Source organism: Callospermophilus lateralis, chromosome 13 (genome assembly GCF_048772815.1).
Source record: "Callospermophilus lateralis isolate mCalLat2 chromosome 13, mCalLat2.hap1, whole genome shotgun sequence".
NCBI lineage: Eukaryota > Metazoa > Chordata > Mammalia > Rodentia > Sciuridae > Callospermophilus > Callospermophilus lateralis.
This window is the reverse complement of record NC_135317.1, coordinates 52,723,271-52,741,364: the sequence shown is the minus strand read 5'-3', so window position 1 is coordinate 52,741,364 and position 18,094 is coordinate 52,723,271. Positions and strand designations below refer to the sequence as shown.

General features: G+C 34.9%; 1 protein-coding gene and 1 non-coding gene across 3 annotated transcripts in view; both read right to left on the bottom strand.

Moving 5' to 3' along the window:
- The window catches only part of Wdr64 (WD repeat domain 64), a 125,587-nt gene that overhangs the window by 21,337 nt on the left and 86,156 nt on the right, over positions 1-18,094 (bottom strand). For both annotated transcript variants that reach the window (XM_076831970.1, XM_076831969.1), the window contains exons 14-18: positions 14,111-14,286; positions 12,551-12,727; positions 5,596-5,726; positions 2,183-2,284; positions 1,049-1,118 (exon numbers count right to left, since the gene is read on the bottom strand). In XM_076831970.1, the coding sequence (XP_076688085.1) occupies positions 1,049-1,118; positions 2,183-2,284; positions 5,596-5,726; positions 12,551-12,727; positions 14,111-14,286 (656 nt within the window). The remainder of the gene's footprint in view (positions 1-1,048; positions 1,119-2,182; positions 2,285-5,595; positions 5,727-12,550; positions 12,728-14,110; positions 14,287-18,094) is intronic.
- LOC143379764 (U6 spliceosomal RNA) lies at positions 2,346-2,452 on the bottom strand. The gene has a single exon (XR_013088542.1). It is a non-coding gene; the product is annotated as a U6 spliceosomal RNA (small nuclear RNA).

Here is an 18,094-nt window from a genome sequence, read left to right as displayed (position 1 = left end):
ATTTATTTCCTTAAGCATTAATTTTAAAATCAGTTCTTTGAAAAACTGTATTGCAGAGATTTTCATGTTCCTAAATAGGGAACCCATAACCCAACATTTCTAGTGGGTTCAGGAGTAGCATAATAATGAGAATCATTCAACTCCCAAAACATGCCATGCCCAGTTCTTGGTATATATTATCTCTAATTCTATTGACAGCCAAATATTTTAATCTTTACTATTCTCTTTTTACTGAAGAACAAACAGAAACTCAGATCATGTGACATCTCTACAGGTATCCAGTTACTAACTGGAGGACTTGGATTCATGTACAAGTCTGGCTTTTATATCTATCTGAATAAATTTATTCTTTCACCATGCCAGCTATTTTAAAATAATTTATGTTGCAAAAACTTTCCTTTTTCAAAATCCTAATTGGAAATACAATGGATAAACCAAGTGTGGTGGTGCATGCCTGTCATCCCAGTGACTCTGGAGGCTGAGGCAGGAGGATTACAAGTTTGATGCCAGCCTTAGCAACTTAGAGAGGCCCTAAGCATTTAGTGAGACCCTGTCTCAAAATGAAAAATAAAAAACGGGCTGAGGATGTGGCTCAGTGGTCAAATGCACCTGGGTTCAATCCCCAAAACCAAAATAAATAAATAAATAAAAATATAATGTGTAAAAATATATACATTGAAATTAAAAACCACTACATTACATTATGTTATCATTATATCATGTAATCTCTTCTTCCTGTAAATTTTAATACTTTTTAGCAAATGAGATACTCTAAAATTACTTTATTATTTTATGAATACAAAAGTAATATCATTTAACTTACTTTGTTAATGGTTATATATTGATTATTTGCAGATGAAAAAGCTTTGAAAAAAATTTAAAATTGAAAATGGTGTAGATATTATTATGAAAAACATAATTTTGACATGTACACATCAAATTTTTCCACCTTTCCTTTAAAGGAAGGAAGGACTCAGATGCTCAACATCACTATTTTTGAGCCAACACCAAGTAGAACAAGAATATATTCTCTCTACTTGTGGCTTACCTTGCTACTCTGTGGACCCTTGCTAGATTCACACTGGGATGAAGAGCATATGGAATCCTGGCTTGATTTCCTATAATGGAAGGAAGGAAACCCAAGGATGAAGAGGTACTATATCATACTCCAAGAGTATCTTCTGCTTAACTTTCCATTGATTGCTTCTTGTATCAGCTGTGGATACCAGGCCCTTCAATTATGAAATTTTGTGTGACAGACATTCAGTAGTGTGGTGGAGACTCCTGGGGAGCTTTTAGCAGCTAAGATGTATTGCTGCCTGGGTCTGGAAAAAACAAGTCTGATCTGTCCTACTAGTAAAGCTGGATTTACTCCCAGAGGCTTTGACACTGAAATGGCTGGGGATGGGGTGGTTTTGGGTAGGGTCTGACAAGCCTGGCTAACTTCTTGCACTATAATGGTCAGAGCTGCCTTGATTCTGTCTCTGTAGTGGTTTGCTAGCATGGACCAAAAAGTGGCATAGGGTGCTGGTGCTAGTGCAGATGAACACAGTGGAAGTCTTTGAAATATTGTCCAAATTGTTTTGATGAAATTTGAAACAAAGAGGTAGGGAAGGTGTTGTATTCTGGCTCACCAGTGGGTGACCTCAAACTAACACAGAAACTTTTTATTTCTTCTCTGGAGATGTGTTTAACATTGTTTATTGCCCCCAAACCAGAATTCTCAAGCCAATATACTTTCCCTTAAATACTTAAAAAACAAGTCTTTGTTCTTTCAGAAATGGATGGAGATTGCTCAGTGATTTTGAATTGAATGTGAAACCTGCAGTTTGATCTTCCATCCCTGCCTGGAAAGTTCTAACTTTAGCTTCACATTAGTGGTTAGATGTATTAGATGGTGGCTCACAGTGTAGCTGAATGAGCAGTTTCTACTTCTCCACTGATGTAAAGCTGATATGAAGCTGATCTGGTGAGGGGACCACACAGCACATTAGGTCCCTGAGGACCATTTTAACTACATAAAAACAGTGACAGGGAAAAACGCATTGAAACTGAGAAGTCAACTCAACTTATGTCTTCCTCCAGTTGTCCCTTCTTTAATACTGGAATGACGAGAACTCTTTTTTAATGTCATCGACATAAGTCCCAGATAATACTACTTGATCCATAAATACTGAATTACCTTGCACATTCAGGAGTACGAAAGAGGAACAGTATGTCATTAATCTTAAAGCGCTTGGGATCCAAGTCAGGGTCCACATTGAAACAACCTTCAGGTCGATACCTGAAAATCAGCATGCATTTACATGATAAATTTCACAAAGTAGATAACTTGTATTATTATTTTTAATATGGAATGTTTCATGAATTTGCATGTCATCCTTGTGCGGTGGCCATGCTAATCTTCTCTGTATCATTCCAATTTTAGTGTATATGCTGCCGAAGCAAGCACAATAACTTGTATTATTTGTACCATATTTCCCATGCAAATATGACCAACTCCCAAAATGTTGATGACTTTGTATATAAAGAAAATCCAGGGGCTAGGGTTGTGGCTCAGAGGTAGAGTGCTCTCCTAGCACGTGCAAGGCCCTGGGTTCAATCCTCAGCACCACATAAAAATAAATAAATAAATAAATAAATAAATGTATTTTAAAAAAAGAAAATCCAGAAATTTTAGGGTTTGAATGTTTTCTTTAATAAGGTTCTGCATAACCATATTATCCCTTAATAGTTTAAAAGTCTTAATTCAGTTAATTGGACTGGTTCTCCTAACTATAGGTCAGAGTGTCAGTTTGTATAATCCTGTGGTGGAAACTACTGGAAGTATCATACTGTTTAAATAATAGAATTCTACTCTCTGAATAAGTGGAGTGACAAATTAGAATTAAATGTAGCTACTACCCTTGGGGATCTTACAATTTAGTGGAGAAGAATAGGCATTTTAGAGATTACATTGCTCCTGTTTTTCAAGTCCCTTGTTGCTCCAGATTGCAAGGAGTGATAAACCATCCTAGGTAGTGGCCTGAGTGAGTACAGAGCAACTGTCCCTAACTGCCTGCACTGGCACTTCATGCTTGGTTCCAAAAGTAATACTTTTAATTCCTTATAGCAAATAGGCCCTTTAGCAAAATCCCCTTTTCCAGAAATGACTTCTGCTAATTTGAGCCAGTGAGGGAGTAGGATCTGAGATGGCCTTCAAAGACCATATGTTCAAGGTTTGGTCCTTGGCTTGATGCTATTGAGAGCTGGTGGAAATTTAACTAGGTAAGGCCTAATGAGAATTTTCTGGTCAGTGGGCCAATGGGTTCCCTTGAAGGGCCAATGGGATCCCACTCCTTTCTGGCCTTCGTTTTTGCTTCCTTGCCAGAAGATGGTTTTGCTTCAAGCAAAATGGTCAAATGATCATAAACTGAAACCTCTGAAACTATGAGCCCAAATAAAACTTTTCTCTTACTGATTATGTCATGTATTTGTTAAAGTAAGGGAAAACTGACTAAGAGTGATGAAGTAACCAAGTTCAAAAAATAAAGGATTTGGGCTTGATGGCTTGTTGGGCTTGAACTTCTTAGTTAATTCTGCTTTATAAATAAGCTGAATACATTAAATACATTAAAATCATTCTTAAGCTGAAAAATATTAAAATTATCAAAAACAATATTGAAGCCCGATGCAGTAGTACATGTCTGTAATTCCAGCAGCTTGTGAGGCTGAGGCAGGAGGATCACAAGTTCAAAGCCAGCCTTAGCAATTTAGCAAGGCCCTAAGCAACTCATTGAGACCATCTCTAAATAAAACATAAAAAGGGTTAGGGATATGGCTCAGTGGTTAAGTGCCCCTGGGCTCAATCCCTGGCACCAAAAAAAAAAAAAAAAAAATTGAATTTGGGCCTCCCCAAAACATGGATTTTGGAGCAGAGAGAAAGAGGGCTTATTTCTCCTGAGAATATTCCTAATTTATAGGAGGAGAGGTCTTAGGCAAAGTTTAAGGTAGAAGAAGAAATGGCCTTCACCATGAATATGGAAACTATTTTCAATTTAAAAGCAAATTACCTTAATTATATGTTTTGAAAAATACTCCAGTGGTTCTCTATCAATTGTTTTTCTATAATTATCTGCCTATTAGAAAGGGAAGCCGTGTAGAAACTACAAAAATGAGTTGCTTTTCTCTCTGATTGGGTGTTGGAATTGCATGTATCTCTTGATAAAATACCAGGTACATCAACAAAGAGGACCTCTACCTTTAAATTGAGAATGTTCTCAGGAGAGTTGCCCGCCCTTTCATCTGTGACATCCATGCTGGTCTTTTAAGTCTTATCTGCTTTCCCTTCTTGGCAATAAGTCACTTTCAGTGCAATAAATATATTAATTAAAAAAAAAAAAGGTGAGGCAGTGTGCCATGCACATAGATACAGATATTAAATGACAGTCTGCAAGAAAAGCCCCAGGGCAAGGTTGAAGAGAACCAGAAGGGACCAGAGGATGGCAGAAGGACCAGGGACGGTCCAGGAGAACATGGACTGAGGTGCAGAGTGTAGGGTCTGAACCTCGAATATTGACTCTTTCAGTTAAAGCTTCAAAAGAGAATAAATTCAGAGTCCCAATGAGAATTGTTTTCCTTTCAAAAGTTGGTTAAAAGCAATGATTCAAACTTGGTCAGAAAAAGAACATTAAGTACGGGTAGGCCAGTACTATGTAAGGTACTGTAGAGAGGCAGAGATTGCTTGTGAACTTTCCTCTTCTGCCTCATCTGTTCCAGCTTTCTTTTCTCCTATCCTTCATACATCTTCCCTTCCCTAAGGAATTAGATAATCTTTATTTTATTTTAACTTATCATTAAAATTTTTGGCCATCTTGTACCTTTAAATAAAATCTTATAAACCCCCTTGACATGGAGTGTCCACACATGGTCCTTGTAAGAGTCCTCAATGCACAACTGGGGAATTATTATTTACAATCCATCTGTACAGATAATACAATATTATATTGGTTTCTTTATAACCAATGGCAAGAAAATTTAGATATGAATGGCAGGGAAAGATTTCCGTCAAGAATAGAGCATCTCAACCTAAGAGCTTGCGATGAGAAATTACATCTGATTAATACATTAGCCTTTGCTAGCACCATTCCATAATAAATTGGATGTGTTGGGGTGCTGAATGAGACATAAAAGCCCTAGGACACCTCTCACCATTTGACTTTGGAAATCACCTGTTGACAATTAGACGTGTATTTGAAATTCTGGGGATATTTGTGTTTGAAGTTATTATGTATTTTAAGTATTTGTCAAGGTGACAAGTTTGGACAAGATCACACATGAAAAGATCATATAGGCATGTGAGCAGAGTATAGGTCAAAGTTCTTAGAATATAGATACTTAAGGTTTACTGTGTATATATCATTCTAGAATTCAATTGTAAGGAACATAGTCTTTTCATGACCATAACCTCCAGGAAAGCTTCCCTTAAGAGTCATCCCCACTTTTATCCATTATGTTTTGTTTTGTTTTGTTTTGATTTGTTAAACATTTCCAGTTATTTTGACTATTATTATTCAGTAAACCTTTTATATTACTTAAGGCAAAAATACAACTTACACTTCTTTGACAGTAGATGCTACAAAATTCCATAGGATGATTATACCATTTAAGGCTCCAGTAACTATCAAATTATATCCTTCTCTTTGTAATAAATCCATGCAGCTCACCTCAGTATTGATAGCAGGATTCTAAAGAAAGAAGAAAAATGGACTCATAGTTAAGAATACAATATCTAACGGTAGTATGAATGCCATGTGAACAAGTTGTAATTGTCGTCAAGTTAAAACAAAATGTCTTCTTAAAACTGTTTAAGTAAAATCTAATGAAATTTAGTAAAATCTAATCTAAAGTTCGACGTTCAATCTGAAATTTTTAAATTGAAAAACTCATTAAAACAACAAAAATATGCTCTCCTTCATGCTGGTTCCTTTCTCTCAGCCTTGATTTATTCTTCTTTACGAAACATTAGATTACCTTTCTACCTTTCTCTTCTCTTCAAACTTGTTGAAAGAATACTCTGCACTAGCTATTTTTCACCAACTGACCTTTCTTTCACTCAGCAACCCTAATTGGCTTCTGTTCCACACCATTGTGTGGCCCTTTTGATTTACCATTATTTCCATTTCTATGTGATACTTTTCATTTATCTTGTCTTGAGTATTTGTTGGGCATCTTATGTTCATAGACCATGAAGTCAAATAGGTGATTGGAGAAATGCATAATAATGTAAAGTATTCAGATGAAGTATTGATTACCACAAAATTTTAAAGCATTCTCTCAGAGGCATGCATAATACTTGATGGTTAAGGGAATATTGGGACCCGGGCCCCTTCCTCTCTCTTTTACTTCCTGCTATGAGGTGAGCAGTTTCCTTCTCCAAGTGCTTCCACCATGATATTCTGTCTTATCACAGGCCCGAAAGCAACAGTGCCAAGTAACGATGAACTGAAACCTCTCAAACCATGAGTCAAAAATAAACCCTCCTCCTTGAAGTTGATTTTCTCAGGTACTTTATCACAGCAATGAAACGTTGACTAATACAGTTTGTGTCTCTATGGTCCTTCTTTTTGTTTTCTTCTTGGTATCCTCTTAGTCTGCCAACTTTTTAAATGTCAGTATCATTAAGGTTTACCTCCAATACATCCAACTCTTTCTGGGCAATCTTATTACCTTATGTTTGAATCATTTATCACCATGTTAATGACCTACAAGGTTCAGGCTTGAGTATTTAATTACCAATTTGAACCTTTACAGATATCTCAAAGTTAATACATCTAAGTTATTGCCTGATTTAAGCATATTCCCGGCACTGTCCTTGAGTCCTCTCCCAACTACTTGGTATTCATCATTAATTAACTGATGGACAATTCTGCTACTTTATTGACTAAATATTTTTGGAAACCTTCCCTTTCTCATTATGCTATCATGATCTTGTAACTTTCAGGTACTATATCTCATTAATCTTGACATTTCCAGTGTTAAGAGATCTACATGCTACTTTGGTAAGTGCTCAGTAAAAACTGCTTTCTAAGTGAAAAAGTTTTTTGGAAAGAATTTCCACATAGACTCCAATTTTTTCCCAGGTGACTTTTTGCACTTTCTCTAAAGAGTAATTTTAAAATACACTGCACAAAGGAGGTACTATAATGTTAATTTGATAAATACCCAAAGTAAGAATTCAAAATCAGTGATACTGGCACTTGCATAAAGTCCTAGAAGGTACTTCCATTGTACTTCAATAATTTATTATATAATTTATAAAATACTTTTTTCAAGATAATTGCTTTCATTACCTATGCAATTACTTGCCATCTCCTTTGGTTCTGACTTATTGTACATTGATCTTCATTGTGTTTTTATTAGCTATAAACAATGTCTCATACATCAATTACATATGATTGAACCTAGTGTTTCCAGTGATCCACAGCATTGGAAGAAGAAGTAGGATAAAATTACTTTATGTGGAGGCACATTTTGTTCTACTTTTTGCACACATTTTTTGATAATGTTATTATGATCTAGGCACTATATGTATTAATTTCAAAGACCTTTCAGATAACAAAACCTAGTTATTTAAACGAGCGATGACTGGAATTCAAATTGCAGTGCTATACTGACATTTGTTTCATTATGAAGAAAAATCATATCTCTTTGTCCTATAATAGTTTCAGTTCTAGAAAACAAAATATATTATTCTCTCTTAAATTATGTTACAGTTTATTCACTAATGGTAGCAGGGAAAACTTATGATTACCATAATTTTCTTCTTTTATAGCATGCAGTTTTTATTGACTGACCATTTATCCCTGTAAAAGCTGAAAAGTATGAGTGGCTTCAGTTAATATTAAGTAAATGAAGCTAATGAAGATTCTCATTTTTAAAAAATCAATTTGTTTAATTTTTATTCTTTTTCTATCTTCCCCACATTTTTATTGGTGCATTATAGATGCACAGAATTATGGGAATTTACTGTTACATATCTGTACATGCGCACAATATAACAATATAATTTGGCCAATATTGCTCCCCAGCATTTCTCCCCTCTGGTCTAAATTTTTATAGAAACAAAGGGACAGTTTCCTTGCTTCTCCATCCATCAACCTCCAGCATCTGCCCTGGACACTTCATAGCTCAGGTATGCACATATGCATCTGCCTGGTTGAGGAGATACAAGAACCTCATAAAATCTCTTTCTAAAGGGGTTTAAGAAGTTGTCAAATTCAATACATTCATCCACTTCTGAGATATTTTGAAATGAATTTGAACTCTAGTTAGCAGTTATAAACCTTTTCTTGATCACAACACTTCAAAAATCTTTTTAAAAGTTAAGGTGGAATTTTACTCACCATAAAAAGAGAAGAGTTACTGATACATGCAGTGATACAGGCATACCTCAAAAACATTATGCTAAATGAAAGAAACCTTACATATAAACTATAGGATTATACTTATGTTGCATTTGGAAAAACAGATTTATGGTGAAAAAAATTGGAGCAGTGGTTTCCTCTGGGTGGGAGGCAGATGCTGAGTAGGCAGGGACATGGAGGAGCTTTATGGGATAGTGGTAATGTTCTTTATCTCGATAGGGATTTGGGTTGTACGTATTTCTCTTTAAATTCATTGAATAGATGCTTAAATTTTGTGCATTTTCTCTTATGTAAATTTCACTAAAAACAAACCTAAATAGTGAACTCCAGCTAATGATGCACATGCCAAAGTGTTTAGGGGTGATATCTATCTTTGCCTTCATCTTTTCTTCAAAATATATTTTTAAAATAAGGTGGCCTGAAGGAATCATAAATATTGTAAAATTTTAATGGTTAAATTTAAGTGAAATGATATAGAGGTGTTCACTGAAATAATTTTATATTTGAAAATTTTTGTATTAAAATTTTAGGAGAAAATAGCTATGAACCTTGCACTCCTGAGAAAAGAATTTGCATACAATTTCACAGGCTTTTTAGACTCCCAGAAGTCTACCCATGGCCAGGGAGCCCCTGAATCCCAGGGTAAGGATTCTGGTTCTATAACTTGAAGGTCTATCATTAAGTACATGTTAGGATAAACATGTTTTTCCCCCTGGGTTAGGGAAAATAAGACTGGTACCTTTCATTATGCTTACAATTTTGGAATTTAGACTATCTTGAAAAAAATAGTCCAATAATATTCTTTTCTTATTTATATTTTAAAACAGCATTAAAAAGGGTAACAACAAAACAAGGCCTTTATAATTAACCATATGATGCCATCAAAGCAGGATGAGAAGTTTAAAAGGAATGAAACTTTTGAAAAGAATAAAGTTCTATCAACATTGAAAAAAATCTAGATGAAAATATATGGTATAAAAATAATAATTGGCCAAAAAAAGTGAATTACCATTTCATGATCTTTTGATATGGTCCCAAACTTACTTCCTATTAAAATCCAGAAGAATTTAAAAGACCTTGCGATTTTTATTTTTTTATTGACTTTTTAACAAAATAAATGACAGCAGAATGGATTACAATTATTATTTCACATATATAGCACAATTTTCATATCTCTGGTTGTATATAAAGTATGTTGACTATTTGTGTTCTTCATACATGTCATTTGGATAGTTATGTCTCACATTCCACCCTCCTTGCTAACCCCCTGTCCCCTCTCTTTCCCTCCTACCCCTCTATCCTATCTAGAATTCATCTATTCCTTCCATGATCCTGCTACTTTTAGAAAGATTAGTTTAAAAAGGTAGATGATAGAAATGATAGACTGAGAGATAGACAGACAGACAGGATTCTATAGTGAAGAACACTTACAATTATCTTAAGTACTTCCTGATACCAGAAACTCATCTTTACCTAGCTTCCTAAAAGTTGGTATTGCCTTGGCAAAAATGATCATACACAAAACATTCACACTAATAAGAAACTGGAAAGACACTTGGAACTTACATTGCAAAGGACTAGTATCCATAATATATATCCCTAATGATTTATACATGGGATAATACACATACATACAAAACCATGTCATATATAATTTCTAGTAAATGAAAAGCTTTTACTACATCAGAAGAAAAGGAGAAATCTAGGTAGAAAAAAGGGCAGAAGATATGAACAATTGGTCCACGCATGTGTGTGTGTGTGTGTGTGTGCGCACGCGCGCATGTTGTTGCTCTTTTTAATGCTGTTTTAAATTATAAATAAGAAAAGAATATCATCAGACTAATATATATATATATATATATATATATATATATATATATATATATAATTTATTCACTATATACAAAATAAGTGCATGTAAAATGTACCAAGTTGTAATTTTTTTCATGTTATATTTCATGCTATATGCATTTTATCATAATTTTTTTTAAAAAAACAAAGACCAAGATTCCTAGAGTTTATAATAATCTCCAAAATAAAATAAAACTAAATAAAATAAAATAATAAACTAAAATAACAAAGGAATGATTATATATATATATATATATATATATATATATATATATAATCATATTCTATTATGGTTATTCTATTATTTTCCTAATAAAGGATGGTAGAGAACCAAGTATGGATAAATATTTGGTTATATTAAAAAATAACATTGGAGACATAAGTCAAAACAAAAATTAAAAACAAAGAGCTAACAATATAGGTTAGGGAGGGAGTAGGGTGGAAGGACACAAATAGAAGTTAGAGCAGACCTTGTTTTTTATCTTGGAATACAAGTTGTTTCATAGATTTGATTTTGGAACTATTTAAATGTTTTACATAATAATAAGAAAAGTTAATTTTAAAAAGCAACTTGGGAGTCTGAAGAAGGAGTACTGCAAGTTGAGGTCAGCTTCAGCAATTTACCAAGAACCTTAACAACTTAGCAAGGTCCCACAATCCTCAAATTTTAAAAAGTTAAATAAAAAGAATTGAGGATATAACTGAGTGACAGAGTGCCCCTGGGTTCAATCTTCAATACTGAAAAAATAAAGCAATACATAAAAAAACGAACAAAGTAAATTTAACTGTTTGCAGTGTTGGTGGCACAAGGAATCATTTCAAATAATTTTAAAACACAGTACATTCCAAATTATATCTACCCTAAGGACAAAAAGAACTCAAAAAAAGGAAGATCTTAAATTGTTCAATCTATCCTATTTCTAATAATTCTATTGCTTTTCTGAAACTAAAATATAACACAAAATACAATAACAATAAAATATTACATAAAAAGCATTATATAGTATATAAGGTTTGGTAAATAAACAATAGGATAAAACAAATATTAATTATATGAATGTCATTAGGAACAAAGATTTCCAGTGAAACGGAGATATAAAATAAAAACAGCCAAAACCATCTATTCTTAAATTTGAATTGGAAAGATCAGTTTGAGCTCATCATGTATTTTCTCTTAAAAGGCTTTTCTTTGCTCTCTCCAATAAAAAGATGAAGACCTTTGAAAAGTTATAAAAGCAAGAATCAGACTAATGGTAAAAGACATCTCAATCCCAGACTATGATTTTTTAATACTATTTCCCACTAAAAAGAAGAAGGGCTTCTTGGAGTAGCTTATAGATCTGGAACAAGAGATTCACAGATGAGCCTGGATTTTCTTCTCATACCTGGAAGCTATCCAGAACTTCTGGGATCATGTCAAAAGAAATCCAGACATGATCGAAAGCTCCAACCATGTTGAAATAGGACAATCTGGGCATCAATAATAGTGTGACTAACTGAAACACATCAAAAACATTTAAACTTGTGAGTTGACAATGATACTAAGCAAATAAAATTCACTGGCCACCTTCAGAAGATGCTAGGAAACCTACTCCTTATTTTGAATACTAAAAAATACAGAGAAAGAGTTAATTTGCTTTCCTGTATGAACTGTATCTTCACTATAATCAAATATTTGATGAAGGAGGGTTTTTCTTTAAATACTCATTTCAGTAATAAAGAAAGCCTAAGGGCAGAGAGGCAACTGGAAATGAAATAATAGCCCTAGGTAATTAACATCAATGGACTATGACACAAAGTCAACCAGTAGTTCTGTCAGTCTTGATGGAATAATATCACCATCACAACATACTCCATGATAGAGATTTGTTAAAGAAAAAAACAACAACAAAGTTATATGAAATTAACCAATTTTAACTCCCAGATTTCAGGAAGTTCAGAAATTAAAATGATATCATAAGGATGCAACCAGAAAAACCCAGAAAGTGAGAAAATATGGAAACAAATTATTAGGGGAGAAAAAAGAAAAACCGAAAGGCATTTATATATTAAAACCTGAAACATTTAGGGGTAAAATGACATAATGTCTGGAATTGGCTTTAAAATCTGTAGGAGATGATCATAGGAAGATTGGCAAGATTAAAGAAAAAAATGGCCATTCACAGAAAATATTTGAGCTGAGCAATAGTACATAGAAGTTCATTGTATTATTTTATGGACTTTTGTATATATACTCTTTATGATTTTCCATAACTAAAAGTAAAAACTAAAAAAAGTTAAAATTTGAAACTTACTTTAGTATGTTGAGAAAATTTTCTCTGAACAACTAACTCAACATCTGGGAAAGGAATATCCATGTTTCTATTTTTAGATAAGGTCTTCAGATGTATAATGTGGTTTCCATCATGTAGGTGAGGCATAGGATCAGGTAGCTCCCATATCACCACAAGGAAAACATCATCTTCCCTACCCTTTAGTAGAAATTTAGGGAGGACATGAAAAGTTTAATTAATTGGTTTTACTTTCAGTTACTTTAAAGAATGAAAAATAAAACATATACTGCTGTATCCATCATCCATCTTTATCAAATCTTAAGCCCTGTGTATCCCTTGCTAATATAGTTCCTCTTTCTTTTCTCCCGCCAACCAAGAATAACCAGTAAACTGAAAATGGTGTTAGTCAAATGTCCTGATATTTCTACATGTACACGTTAAGTCCTTATCAAGCTTAATCTATAGGTCTGAATGAAGAGTCAGAATAATCAAAGTGAAAAATGGTACAGTAGAACCCCAAACAATTTTGATGTGGGCAGAGTACTCTCTCTCTCTCTCTCTCTCTCTCTCTCTCTCTCTCTCTCTCTCTCTCTTTATATATATATATATATATATATATATATATTTTTTTTTAAGCTCTTGAAAGGAGAATCTTTGTGACAACAAATATTGTTAGGAAGAGTATCCCGAAGACCAATTGTTTTAATAATTGTTCAATTGTATTATTCAAAAGAAAGTTAATATATCCTTGTGCTTTAGAGTATGTTACTAAGAAATTCCTTTCTACAGTACCATTTTGGATTGTGAAGATGACAAAGGAAGAGTATTGAATCAGGGAACTGCTTTACTCCTTGTCCCAGCTAAAAGATTATTAGTCATCTTAATCAATGTTGCTACTGCATGATTGCTTTCCTATTCAAGACTTGTGTGATCTTAGCTTCCAAAAAGAAAATAATAAAGGCAATGAGTCCTTGAATTCTAACTGACAGGGTAAGATCGACTCAGCAAGGATAAATGATGTAGCCTTCATTTTAAATGTGAAGAAGGCATTAGTATTCCTAGGTGGTAATAGAGTCACAGGAAAAATAAATTAGACTATCTCAATTCTCCCAAAACAGCCCTGAGCAGATTGCATCATTAACCTTAAAATAAACAAAGCAATTTTGGTGACAAATGGAAAAAGTGACTTGAGCATTTCTGAATGTATTATGGGTTATAAGGGACACAGCCTGCTGAGGAGCAGTTCCAGGAGCAATGAATTATTCCCAAAAGAGGATATAAGCAATGTCAGAGGTGGGTAGCTGTATGTAAATTTAACCTTCCTGATACTGCCTTTAGAGGATCATAACTAACTCTGCAGCAGAAGCTTGATGGACAGGATGCTGTGCCTGGACAGCTGTTCTTTCTGCTTTTTTGCTTGGACCTGGACACAGTTAATTAGCAGTCTCACAGAAAATCTGATGGATAAACACTATATTCAGTTGTCTGCCAGGGAGGAATTACATGATATTATTCACTAAGTACTTTGGTTTTTCCCAAGAAGATCACCTATAGCACAAATACAAAAATATAACCATAAACCTGGATCATTTTGATAGTTCCACTGAGCTCCAAGGCAAGGATCAAGTACTGGCGTTTTTCCTGAGTTTTGAGAAAAATCAGGCGTTTCAGCCAATGCTCTTCCTCTTTCCAGTCTTTCCCTTCTGGCAACGCTTTCATCTCTTGCCCACTGCCGAAGTCCCAGATTTTAACTGTCCCTGAGCACACAAGGAAAAGACTACATGAATAACATAATTTGTGGAAAGCTTGTCTTTTAACTCAGAGCAAACTGATCTGATTGAAAGCTGTCTGCCAACAATTTATCCTACCTTTATTTCTTACTAAGATTGATAAGTGAAGCTCCCCAGGCTTGCTATGTATGAAATATATTTCTGTATGCCTTGATTTGTCACAGGCTGATAAAACCCCAATAGGATCAGGCAGAGTCTCTAAATTTATGACAGTTTTTATTATGGTTTGGAGAAGTGCCCCCTCGAAGGCCCATGAGTTGAAGACTTGGTCTCCAGCTATGCTACTGGGAAGTGGTGGAACCTTTAGGAGATGGGGTCTGGGGAAGGAAGTTAAGTCACTGAAGGAGTGCCATTGAGGGAGACTGTGGGACTCTGGACCCTTTTGATCTCTCTTTTTCACTTCCTGGATGCCATGTTCCTGCTATGATGTGCTCTTTCACCACAGTCCCAATCAAGCAACCATGGACTGAAGTCTCCAAAACTACAACCCAAAACAAAACTTTTCTCCATATAGGTTAATTATTTCAGGTGTTTGTTACAGTAACAGAAAACTGTTTTCTTTGAAACCCTTAAACTTTTCTATTTGAGTTTCCTTTCTTTTCTGTTGATTCTCCCCGTGCTTTTTTTTTTAACGATACAACTTTTTCATTGTGGTAAAATTTACATACAATGAAATTCACATACCATAAAAATATAATCTTAGGAGTTTTGACAAATATATCCCTCATGTATCTAATGTCTAAACTATAAAATGAAACATTCCATCCCCCAAGGAAATTATTCCCTATGCTTTGCAATTCATCCTTACCTTGTAGACAGCTACTATTAGTTTTTCTATCATCATAGAATAGTTTTGCCTGTTTTTGAACTTCTGTAAATGGAACCATGGAATACTAAAGATATTAAAGAGCAATTTTTTAACAACTACCCTCTTCCTCACACCATATTAAATGATTATTACATCAATGACCTAATTTATTCTCCTTTTTTATTTAAACATCTGGTGTCAGCTAGGATACATGTCGTTTTTCATAGTTCTATGTGTGGTGAAAACATTTTTTTTATTCTGCATATAATCGAATGGTATGCACTGATCATAAAATTTTCTCCAATAACCTTGGGTTAACATTGCACTTATGAAATTATAACCGTCACTCATTTCCAACATTAACACGTAGAAGGAGGTCACATCCAATTTTCCAAATCTTATTGGAGACAATTACAAACCAGTGACAGTTAATGACAGACACCACAAATATCCAGTTTTTTAACTTTAATTCAGCTGCCATTTTGCAAGTTCTTGTTTTCCAGTCATACCAACTCCCCCAAACTTGCTGTTATGCCTCTCAATTCAGGGCAGGCAGGGCCCATCTCCCAGGACTTTTTGCTACCCTGGCCCCCATACAGGCATTTGAACTATCTCACTATCATATATTATTATCTAACTATTAATAACAATAACCACAATTATTATTAATAGTTAGATAATTACAATAATCTGTCACATTTCCTAAGGTACTAACATGTTTTAGGATATTAGTTCTTGTTGATTAATAAAAGGTTTGAGGGAATTCCAGCAGGTAAGAAACTATGGAGCTTAGATCTGTTTGTTACATGGGAAATAAAAAAAAGAAATGTTGACTTTTCCTCCCTTACATTTGAAATACATTTGGTTAAAACCTAATTCTCAATGTAATAGTATTTGGTGGTGATTAGGTCAAGAAAGAGATTAGTACCTTTATTAAAAAAAAAAAAAAAGATTTTAGAGAAAGCTCCCTCATCCCTTCCACCATGTTGGGGACAAAAAGGCAGCATCTATGAATCAGGAAGTGGGTCTTCACCAAACAAAAAATCTGCCAAGGCCTTGATCTTGGACTTCCCAGCCTTCAGAATTGTGAGAAATAAATTTCTGATATTTATAAGCCAATCTATGGGATTTTGTTATATAAGCTCAAACAGTTTCTGTATGGTCAGCTCTGTTCATTTGATTTAGGGATGAAGGAGCCAAAAGGGATGATAATCAGTGTAGTGTCGAATGCCTATTTCTAATTTATTACTCTGTAGCAAATTATCTTCCCAATGGGCTCTTATGGTGGTCACCACAGTTTAGAGTCCATTGGACTTGCCTTCTTAGCACTTTTCCTCCCTTCCTTTAATCCTATCACCTCTGCCTGTCCCTCTAGCTCTTATCCCTGGGCTGTAATCCTCTTGGACATCCAGAAGGTTTTCCCTGTGCTATTTTCCTTCCCTGATCAGTGACACTCAAACCTTACCATTTGTTCACTAACAGCATTGACCATTGATCAAGTGCTTCCCTACAGGCCCTGTACTGTGGCAGGAACTTTGGATATAAAGTGAATAGTCCTTGTTCTTGTCCTTGAGGAGTTTATGGTTTCATAGGAAAATGGTCATACAAACAATTAAGAACTTATCATGTTCTCCTTCATTTCTGGCTTAGGCAGACCCCAGTCCCATGGCCCAGATTTCCTTCTACCTTGGGATATGGGCCATCAGATTTAGTGATGCAGAGAGCAGGCAGAGGTACAACTCTTCCCTAAGTGGTGTTTGGGCGATAGTGAGAAGCAACTGATGGCTCATGGGCAGAGGTCCATAGGGAGTCAAAGAATCCTACTTTCTGAGTTGTCCTAGATGGAGAATCCTTGTCAATTTAATTAACATACCTCTGTGAAATAGAAATTGCCAATATTTAAAAGAATCTTAGATTACAGAGTGGGGAGCCACACTGAACTGACCACGCCCTCCAGTCCTGATGTGTCAGGTTCTGACCAACCACTGCATTCCTTGTGGCTTGGTCGGAGACTGGCTTGGATAGCAAGGAGGTCTTCTTTGTGGGTGTGCCTCTAGGGTTGAGTTACACTCACCTGTTCCCTTGTAGTCCTTCCCCTTCTGCCCTACTATGGATAGAAGGAGAGCTAGGGAAGCCGTCCTGAAGCTTGTGTAAAGATAAATTGTGTTTGTGTTTTCTTTTATATCCCTGCAAATTCACACGAGCCATCTTAGTTCAGCTGCCCATGCTGGTCAGGGGTGGCGTTATAGGACTAATGAGCTTGGGTGCATGAAAATACTATGAATCTCCGTCTGATATTGAGTTGCTTGATCCTTATGCCTGATAATAATTGTGTATGTCATTCAGAATTTCTATTATTACCAAGCTTTCTATGTATGTATGTATGGCTTATTCACACTGCTTTCTTAAGCACTGTTCCATATGAAAACCAGTTGCATTTATTCATACCTCATTGCTTCAGCATTAATGATTTTTATTTCATGCTGCGTTATCTTCTGCTCACTTTCAAAAATCAAACTTTTCCATTAGATTACTTACTTAGATTCCATCAATTGGCTTGTAAATAAGCATTTGTTTAGTAAATATGTCCCTAGAATTAACATATTTTGAGTTGCACATTCAGTTGGCCATGCACATAAAGCACACTTTTGTGGGAATTCAGAACAAGGTAAGATGAAAGGTGGGGCAGTCAGTAGCTTTCTAGTTCCTAGAAAGTCTATGCAGTGCTCCACAGCTTGAGAAACACAAAATAAAATTTCACCTCCGGAGCCTGACATTTTCCTAAGTTTGACATGGCATATGCCCTCAAGGAGTTTAGACATAGAAACAATTTCAATATAAAATTCTAGGCATGCTATGCCAAGGTTGGCTGGATATTTTCTGGTCCAAAAAATTGGATCTAATATCTGGTTTTAGCTGATAGTACCCAAAAAATAGGATAGAATGAGTCAGTGCAACACAGATACT